Source organism: Falco rusticolus, chromosome 10, assembly GCF_015220075.1.
Source record: "Falco rusticolus isolate bFalRus1 chromosome 10, bFalRus1.pri, whole genome shotgun sequence".
NCBI classification, from domain to species: Eukaryota; Metazoa; Chordata; class Aves; order Falconiformes; family Falconidae; genus Falco; species Falco rusticolus.
In genome coordinates this window covers 2,587,210-2,597,236 of record NC_051196.1, presented here as the reverse complement: position 1 = coordinate 2,597,236, position 10,027 = coordinate 2,587,210, and the positions used below count along the sequence as shown (strand labels likewise).

Genomic DNA, 10,027 nt, shown 5'->3' with positions numbered 1-10,027 from the left:
TGCTATCTGCATAACTGTAAAGCAGCACCAAATTAAATTTGTTCTAGGGCCTGTTATTTGTGGAGGAGGAGTTGTGTTTCATTTGCAGTCATGTTCTGTTTCTTCATTAAGCTGAACCTTAACAAAATATATGTACATATATACTCGGCCCAAAATGCAAATACCATTGGCCACTTTCTGAGGAAGGAAGAGCATCCTCTGTTTACCTGTTCATTTGCTAAAATCCCCCAAACCCCACCTTTCTAGACTCTGTGAATCAGTCTGGGACTGAAGCCAAAGTCACCTACTATATAAGACTGACAGAGTACAAGGGAATTGTTCCTCCTGACCAACTTTAGACCCAACATCCTTGTGCCAGACTCCACTCGAAATGGGGTTTGGCAGGTGGATATGGGTACAAAAATGGGCTTTCTTGTTAGCAGTTTGCTGTATCCATCAGATAGGTAAGAAGTTCTCTTTTTTATTGGGAAAATAAAAATACTCTCTTTAGATATAGTAATATATTTTAAACAACTACACTAATTTTATTGTTTCACTTAACAGATGGTTGCGTTCTTTGTATCTTTTTTTTCAGTTTACATTAAATATGTAATGTCTGTCTATTAACTGGACTGATTTAATTTAATAATGCCTCAAACTACTGGGTAGAACTACATTTGGAAGGTAACCTTGAAGATCAAATCCAAAAGAACAGTTAATCATGTCTTAAAATGCCAGGTTTTCATATCGCTTATGCCTTACAAAAGCATTTTATTCCTGTTGCATTTTGTATTAGGAATGGTTATGAATGTTGGGTTTTTTATGAAATTTAAAACATTGTATTTTCCAGTTGCAAGATCAGACCACTGGTCAGTCTTTCCCAGTATCTTGTCATCTACCAGGAGCTAATACCAGATTCCTCAAGATCTCTTGCAACTTCTTTTTGCAAATAGACCAGAAAGGAATATTCGTGGCAATGATTTTCAGTAACTAATTGTGCATTGATAATACCCTATGCCAAATATTTATATAAATTACTGATACTGAGTGTGAGCAGGACTGGGAGATTTATTTGACACATGCAATCCGTCATTTTGTATGTGGTTTTTCTCCTGTCAATATTATATCCATCAGGCTGGTCTTGACAGTTGTTATTAGTATGAGTAGCCCTATTAAGTCAATGGGACCACTCAAATTGAAATTACTTGCATGAATGCCCGTTTGCCAAGTCAGTCCCTTTCAGTTACAGCAATTACTGCCCTGTCAACTAACATTTTTAAATCTTCAGACTGCTTATGTAAATTTATCTTGCTTATCATTTTCAAAAGGTTGACAAGTGCAAATATAATTTTAGGCTCCTTTATAGTTTGTGAAATAAACACTAAAATACGGGCAAGTTGATTTAACCACAAAATACAACAGTCACTTAAGAGTATAAGCTTACGTTTAGATTCACGCAGCGTCAGCCAAAAGCATCTTCAGTCACTCACTGAACAAGAACATTATTTGTACTACCCAATGTTACCTGATAATTGCTTTGAAAAGTGTGTGTTAGACAGTGTCCAGAAAACTCCTCTTCATTTGAATCACACTCTGTGGAAAGTATTTTCAGATGTCCTGAGTGACTAAAGGATATTGGCCTAATCCCATGCCACCTCCACAAACATTCTGTGCTTGACTATTCGCAGCTGGATATAGACTTAGCAAGGTGCATCCAGAAATACTTAATAACTAGGTCAGTTTCCAAATTATCAAATAGTAAATTATCTTGACTATTCTTACAACTGAAAGACACTTACTTTTATAATGGTCAACAACGTGGCATTATGCAATTGCTAAGTAAACCAATGCAGCTAGAACTTCTTTGGGAAATATGTATTTGCTAAGTAAACAAAAGACCCTGCCGTTTCCTTGAGAAAAATTAACAGACCGAGAATACATGTATATGCTATTTTTCTCTGTTACAAAGGTTCTCATGCTAGAATAAACAAACATTCTATGATTCTGTGCCTGCTGAGATTCCCGTAGATGTGTTGGTTGAGAGCAAATTCTGACCTTTTTGTAAGACTTACAGAGGAATTTGTCTCACCTGATCAGTATCAATTATAATGATATGAATGCATTTACCTAACCATATCATAGAATCATAGAATCATACAGGCTGGAAAAGACCTTCGAGACCACGAAGTCCAACTGTTACCACAGGACTGCCAAGTCCATCACTAAACCACGTCATTAAAAACCACATCTATGCATTTTTTTAATACCTCCAGGGATGGTCATTCCACCACCTTCCTGGGCAGCCTGTTCCAATGCTTTGGGCTCAGCCAGCCAGCCAGCTTTTTACCCAGTGAACAGTACAGCCACCCAAGCCATGAGCAGCCAGTTTCTCCGGGGGAATGCTGAGGGAGATGTTGTCAAAGGCTTTACTAAGGTCCAGGTAGACAACATCCACAGCCTTTCCATCGTCCACTAGACAGGTCATCTTGTCTTAGAAGGATATCAGGTTCATCAAGTGGGACCTACTTTTCATAAACCTGTGCTGGCTGGGCCTGATGCCCCAGCTGTCCTGCATGTGCCGTATGATGGTGGTCAGGACAATCTGCTCCATAACCCTCCCCAGCACCAAGGTCAGGCTGACAGGCTTGTGGTTTCCCAGATCCTCCTCCTGGCCCTTCTTGTAGATGGGCGTCACACTGGCTAACCTCCAGTCTTCTGGGACTCCTCTAGTCAACCAGGGCTGCTGATAAATCATGGAGAGTGGCTTGGCAAGCTCCTCCACCAGCTGCCTCAGTACCCTCAGGAAATGAGGATAATGGTATTATCTGTGATACTGAAAGACTAACAGGAAATGGAAAATGGTTAAACTCTGTCTTAAGTTACTTCTTTTTATATCACTAGTTGTCACACATAAAGTTAGTGAGAAAAAATTTAAAAGCTTCAGTCTGAAAGAACCTGCAGGCACTGCAGCAACTTCTAGATATGGTGAGGCTGCCCAGAATCCTGTCCTCCAAAGCCATCAGTCTCCCGGGCTTGAATCCCTTCAGACAAAGATCCTTCAGCTCTAGTATCAAGTACTCATTCTGCTTACATGATGGGCACAGCCAGAAGTTACATTAGAATAGTAACAATAACAATAATAATGATAATAACAACAACAATAGCAACAACAATAATAATAACAGTTATAATAATAACAATAACAACAACAGTAATAATTACAATAATAATAATGATAATAATAATAACAATGATGTGTTCCTGATCTGGTTATTTTTAAGGCAAATGTAGTTGTCCAGATTTCATGGAGGTATCTAGGCTGAGGATCTTAATTTGGGAGAAACGCTCAGCAAGGAATGTAAGCACCACAGATGCTCAGAGGGCTGGAGCACCTCTCCTATGAAGACAGGCTGAAAGAGTTGGGGCTGTTCAGCCTGGAGAAGAGAAGGCTCCAGGGAGACCTTATAGCAGCCTCCCAGTACCTGAAGGGGACCTATAAGAAAGCTGGAGAGGGACTTTTTACAAGGGCATGTAGCAATAGGACAAGGGGTAATGTCTTTAAACTGAAAGAGGGTAGATTTAGATAAGATATTAGGAACAAATTCTTTACTGTGAGAGTGGTGAGACACTGGCCCAGGCTGCCCAGAGCAGCTGTGGGTGCCCCATCCCTGGCAGTGTCCAGGGCCAGGCTGGACGGGGCTGGGAGCAACCTGGCCCAGTGGAAGGTGTCCCTGCCCATGGGGGGGGCTGGAAATAGGTGATCTTTAGGGTCCCTTCCAACTCTAACCATTCTATGATTTTATGAAAGGGGACTTTGGTTTATGACACACCCCTGATTTTGACATTTCCCCCTCTTCCACCAGTGTGGCTCCCTGTTCAATGAGATGGGTGTTATGGATCCAGTTCTGAGTCAGTGAATTCTTCCCACCTATTATATAAGGAAAAGGGGGACTTAGCTTAGGACTAAATTACATAGGCAGTTCCTCTTTGACTGAGAAATTCTTTAGACACCTAGAGTGCTCATTCACATAATCCTGATAAGTATTCAGCTATTAGTCATTTCATTACCTAAATCCTTTGAGGATTTAAACTTGGCAGGTTATAGGTACATGTTAGTCAACATGTTCCAAGCACGGTTATCGCGTGCTGACAGGATTCCATCCTTCACAAAATAAAGTTTTAGCCATTTTTCTTTTACAGGAAATGCCTGCCATATTTACTTATAAAAGACTAGAGCTTAGAGCACTGACTTAGAAGCTCAGGGTCAGCCTTTTTCTGGACGTCAGTATTTGTCATCTTTCAGAAGTCTGCCAATGCCTCTTCTGGTATGGTATTGATGAGCCATGCATAGAAAAGAATTAAAAAACTTACGGAGTCATGATAGAGAGGACAACTCATCTGGAAGACAGTTCACATAGTTGATCCAGTAACCATGTAACTGGAGGTACAAAAATAATCCTTGAAGCAAGGCACAAGAATAGGGCAGTTTTGATGTAGCTGAGTGCCCTAATCATGTGGTCATATGACTATGGCCTATTTTTCCTCCTTTGTCACTGTCCCACTGCTTTCAGCATTGTGTCTCAGCTTCAGCTGGGGTAGCACGAACCCCTGGTCAAATAGACTTACAGTATGATGCTTAAGGTTTTCTGCAGAGGAGATGTGAGTTTGAACCATCTCAGACTGAGAAGAGGGGTAGAACAGGATACGTGGTTCTTCTGGTTATTCTGCTGGGTTACTGCTCAGGCTATGGGCTTTTGTATTATCACGCAGAGGTACCTTCTTGCCTCCAGCTGTAAAGCAAATCTAATCCCTGACTGAGGCTTTAGATTTGCTCCAGGAAAAAAGGCCCTACGCTTAGGTACTAAAGAAACTGGCATATAAAGATCTGCAGCCATTATTGGATGAAGCCCTAAGTCCCTTGTTTCTTTTAACCAGTCCTGTGCCTTTTCTTACTTTTTCTTAACTACTACACAGCAATTTTAACAAATTACTCTCTTAGATGTTGTGAATTTTTCCTGTAAATGTTTCACATATTAGTGGGATTTAGTGCAGCAGTGAAATAAGGGCTGTGATCCAGTCATTAGAATCCCTTATAGTGAATTTTAAAGGGGAGAAAATAAAAGCAGACACACATGAAATGTTATTTAGATTTCAAACTCTGTGTATTTGTAATAGAAAGCCTCTTTCTACAATGACATTTTGCCTTTTTTGGGGGCCTGTTTCATTTTTTCCTGATCTGATAAAGGACTCTACCCTTTGTCTTACAGAGGTGTATCTGGGTCCTTTTATTCTATCTAAATCTTTTCTTTAAAAGTTCAGACACAGAATATTGTATTTAATATGCTTTTTACAATTTCTTCACAGGAGCCCAGATAGAAATCCAACAGGAAGCAGGAAGCAAAGACACTGAGGTTGTTCAGCAGAAACAAAATAGTATGTTCATGTATACCGTATATTTGGTTTTGTGTTTATTTGCTACATCTCTAGTAAATAATAAAAATGCCTTAAAAACCTCCTTAGTATATTGACAGTAATGTCAAATAAAGATAAATTTATCTTTAAAAGCCTCTCTCACTATAAGAATAGCAATATATTTACTAAATACCAATTAGTAAACACAGACATTACAGTTATATTTGTATAATAATTGGTGACTAAGAAAACAGATGTGTGTTTGTAGAGGCTGTATGCATATGTGCATGAATATGTATATATAAAATCAAAGTGCAGGACGTTTGGTTCCTTATAAAACAAGGAAATGGCAGCACTCTGGCAAGCTGTAAAGTCAGTGGCTGATGTTGGGAAATCAAGATGAAAATGCAACTTCATTGATTTTTACCATGTAATGATTTGCGATCATCCTGTACAACAGATTTGCAGTAATTTCTAAGGACTTTTAAGCCCTTAACAGAAGAATATTAAACAGAGAAAAAAGTGGATAATTAAAGTTTTTATTCCCTCCTTAGAAAGAGGAGGTGTAATGGGAAGGCAACTATGCTTTTGTACCAGTAACAGACTAGCTTAATACAGCTTAACCTTTTGTACTGTTCGACATGTCTGAAGCACTCCAATATGCAGAACCGTGAATTTCTGCCTCTCCTAACACAATACAGAGTTTCATAAAAGAGTCAAAATTAAAAGGTAGAAAATGTAGATCATCACAGTTGAAAGCAATTTCTTACGATTTAACTATCCTGATCTTGAATTTTAGTATGCACTTTTGACCTGATCCACGGCCAGTGTAAAACAAAACAGGTTAAACATTGTTTCATTGGATCTGCTATATTAACTTTCTAGTCCTTTCAAGGTGCAAATTCTGATATTATTATATTTGTTTCTGGTTTCTTTCTTACTTTTTTCTAACTTCTGCTACAGTTTCATCTAAGGTGAACATCATCCAGCCAATGCTGACAAATCCAGTAATAACCCGTAAGTAAAGTATTCAGTAAGTTTTCAATTTTAGGGGACGTAGGCAGAGGAATCTAATACAAATAGGGAAAGGCACGGGTAAAGGAAATCATGGAGAAAGAGGGTGATTAAAAAATATAATGTTGAACTGTTATCTTAGCTGAAATGTGGACAACTAGTAAAGCTCTAGCTGTACATAACTACAACTATGGGATATATAAGATGAGTAACAGGTATAAGGTGAGCGAAGAATGGATACACAGTTTTATAAGGGATAGAGGGACAGAAAACAACAAATGGAGCTAGGCAGGCAAAAACTATTCAATGAAGCCTTGGAAAAGCTGACTTTCACTATGTTAAGACTGGGAATTTTAAGTCATTTTTTTACAGCTAGTATTAATTCACAGCTTCCAATCCTGCTCACAATGGCCGCGTGTGCAGTACGTGGGGCAACTTCCACTTCAAGACCTTTGATGGAGACATATTCTCCTTCCCTGGACTCTGTAATTACGTTTTTTCATCCCATTGCAACGCTCCCTATGAGGATTTCAACATCCAGATTAGGCGCATAATGGAGGAAAATGCTGTAACAGTCAACCGCATCACTATGAAACTTGAAGGTGTTGCTGCTGAACTAACAAAGGGTGTTGTCATGATCAACAGCAACAGGTAAGTTTAATCATAACACTTGTTTGGTAATGACAGAAGTTTTTTTAAAACTTGCCAAGTACTTTGGTGTATTTGGGTGGGGGAAATTATGTGTTCTTCAATAGATCTGACAACTTTGCCAAAATAATGAAGAAGTTGCTATTAATTCCTTTCACAGTAAATCAATCCTTCCCTTAAAGATTACCTCTAAAATAAAATTTGGATGAAAAATCCTGAGAAGGTGGATCCAGATTCAGATTCATATTTGACAATGTTGGACCATCTTAAATTTTAATTGCTTTTCTTTCCACACAACTGCATTATTTTAGAATCCCTACAGATGCTGGATACCACAAGCGGGTTTTTTTCCTCTTATTCAAACATCTGGATCAGAAAATACCTAGCATTCTTTCTGCCTTTTCCCAGAGTTCAACTGCCATACAGCCAATCTGGAATTCTGATAGAGAAAAGCGGCATTTATGTGAAAGTTGTCAGCAAAATGGGTATTGTGCTAATGTGGAATGAAGATGACAGTATCCTGGTAAGAACTTCTCCTGGACCCGTCTACAGCTTCAGAGCCGAGAGCTAATCTTTGATAAGGCCAGTCCCTCTCTGTTTAGGGGGTTACTATTGCCTTCTCATCTCATAGTGTTGAGCAATTCTTTCATAATAAACATAGGTTTGCATCCAGTTAGTCCTAAAGAAAATTACACAGATTTACATCTAGTGGATAGCAGACATCTGCTTAAAATAGGGTGAAAAACCATTTTCATTATATCATTAACATATTGCCATTGTTACAGGGCCTACTTTACCCCTTCAAATATCATTTTCTGTAAGAATTTCACTCTCTTAGGACTTGATTTTTGCTGTGGATTTGATTTTCTTTCTTAAGAATGAATAGAGAGACAGAAGCTGAGAACAAGACAGATATTACAGTGAAAAGTTAAGTCTGCATCAATAGCATCAATAGCTTGGACTCTGCATTGTAAATCAAATCCAAGCCAAATCTTCATTCTATCCCTCAGGTTTGAATTAGGCTGCTAAACAAAATTACACAGAGCCGATGAAAAGTACTTAGAGGCAGCAGGTGCAGGTACTTTCAGTGGTCTTGAATGTATTTTAGAATGTTTAGACTAAAGTCTATCAATTTACTGCCTGTCATTTTAGCTGGAATTGAATGAGAAATATGTCAATCAGACTTGTGGACTTTGTGGGGACTTCAATGGCTTTCCAATTTACAATGAGTTCTATTCAAACAGTAAGTTTTTTAAATAATGAAAAATGGTTTCTGAAGTCTCCAACATGCTATTTTTGTATTCCTTTAACTCTAACATGATCAACATTGCTTTTCCTATCCTGTTAAATGATTTACCCAGAAAATACGATTCCATCTCTGTTAAAAAATATGTAGTACAGAGATCAGATAATGTAATTTAATACTTTAAGTATAAATATAGTACTGGTGCTAACAACTGGTTACATATTTCTTGTATGCCATGGTTTTATTTACCTAGTCAGCTAACTCCATAAAAATGAGCCAGCTTTTCAGTAGTAACATAAATAAATATAGAAATAGATTCAATAAACCAATGCAGTTGTATTTGTCTAGTCAGTAAATTTATCGTTTCTGTTCTGTCTTAAAATTGGTATATCCACATTTGTCTGCTGAACTGCATAATCTTAGTAAAACCTTACCTTCATCATTTTGTCTATTCCCAGCTTGAACTCTCTCCTAAACCTTGTCTCACAGCAGTCTCCATTGTCCAAATCCCTGTTTAGATTCTTTCCTCTCTTCCCTGCATGGACTCAACATTATCTGAAAACAGTTTGCTATTTTTCTGGTAAAAATCTCAGTTTGCAACTAGGTGCAATAGGCTGAGAATTGTTTTCTCATGTTTACTTTTTCCAGGGTGCTGTGCAAGGTAAATTGAGACAGTGATATATTGCTTCCTTTGGTGATGATCAGGTTTAAGGACTTAAGGGAACTGTGTGCCTTGGCCAGTCTTGAGCAGAATTCTTGAGAGGAGAAAAAGGTAACAGGCAGTTGCATTGAACAAACACCCCCCAACCTTCATTATTAAACTTCTTTTGCACAGATATTAAGATGACAGCCTTGGAGTTTGGGAATATGCAGAAAATGGATGGGCCAACAGAATACTGTGAAGACTCCACTTCTACCTTGCCAAATAATTGCACTGACAATTTTGTAAGCATGTTTAACTATTCTTTTAAACTTTTTTTTCAAATTTATCTGTACCCTTCTACAGCTTCAGGTGGGTCAACAGGAAAAACAACTTAAAAAGCAATATAAGATTGTATTAATTATACAAACTAACAATACCAAAAAATTGCTCTATTCTATTTTCTGGAAGTTTTGTTTTGTTTTTTTCTCCCAAGGATGACATATGCCAGAGAACACTGACCAGCTCTCCATTCGCAGAGTGTAATGACCTAGTTGATGTTAGAGAGTACATTATGATTTGTCAAGATGACTTGTGCCGCTCTGAAAAATCTAAAAATGCTTCATGCATATGTCATACCTTTGCTGAATACTCCCGGCAGTGTGCTCATGCTGGTGGGCATCCTCTGAACTGGAGAACCTCAAAACTGTGCCGTAAGTATCACTGGAGATAGCCTTACTTTATGTTCAGTAATTAGCAAACAACAAGCTCTCCAATGATGCTGAGGATGCATGAGAAATTACAGGCCATTTAATTGTATTCTCCAGAGGGTTCTGATATACAATTTCAAGCATGAAGTCTTCATCAAAAGAGCTAAGGGTTTTAATGCAAACTGGATTAAAGACAGTCACTATCACTATGGATACTCTGAGAGTCAAAGTGTTATTTAATGTACTAGGACAGTAAAGGAAGCAAATAAAATAAAAAAAAAGGAGAAAGAATGAGGTGTACTTGCTCGCTTGTATTTCTGTTTTCTCATAGTGGCTACAGCAGGATTTATTCTGAATTATTAATTGATTGGGTCTTCA

The 10,027-nt window shown here is 38.1% G+C and overlaps 1 protein-coding gene across 1 annotated transcript in view; it reads left to right on the top strand.

Moving 5' to 3' along the window:
- The first annotated feature begins 370 nt into the window (after positions 1 to 370).
- The window catches only part of LOC119154719 (mucin-5AC-like), a 43,520-nt gene continuing 33,863 nt past the window's right edge, over positions 371 to 10,027 (top strand). Inside the window, 7 exon segments of the mRNA XM_037402606.1 lie at positions 371 to 443; positions 6,355 to 6,408; positions 6,795 to 7,056; positions 7,462 to 7,576; positions 8,206 to 8,296; positions 9,135 to 9,244; positions 9,436 to 9,652. Coding sequence (XP_037258503.1) covers positions 371 to 443; positions 6,355 to 6,408; positions 6,795 to 7,056; positions 7,462 to 7,576; positions 8,206 to 8,296; positions 9,135 to 9,244; positions 9,436 to 9,652 — 922 coding nt within the window.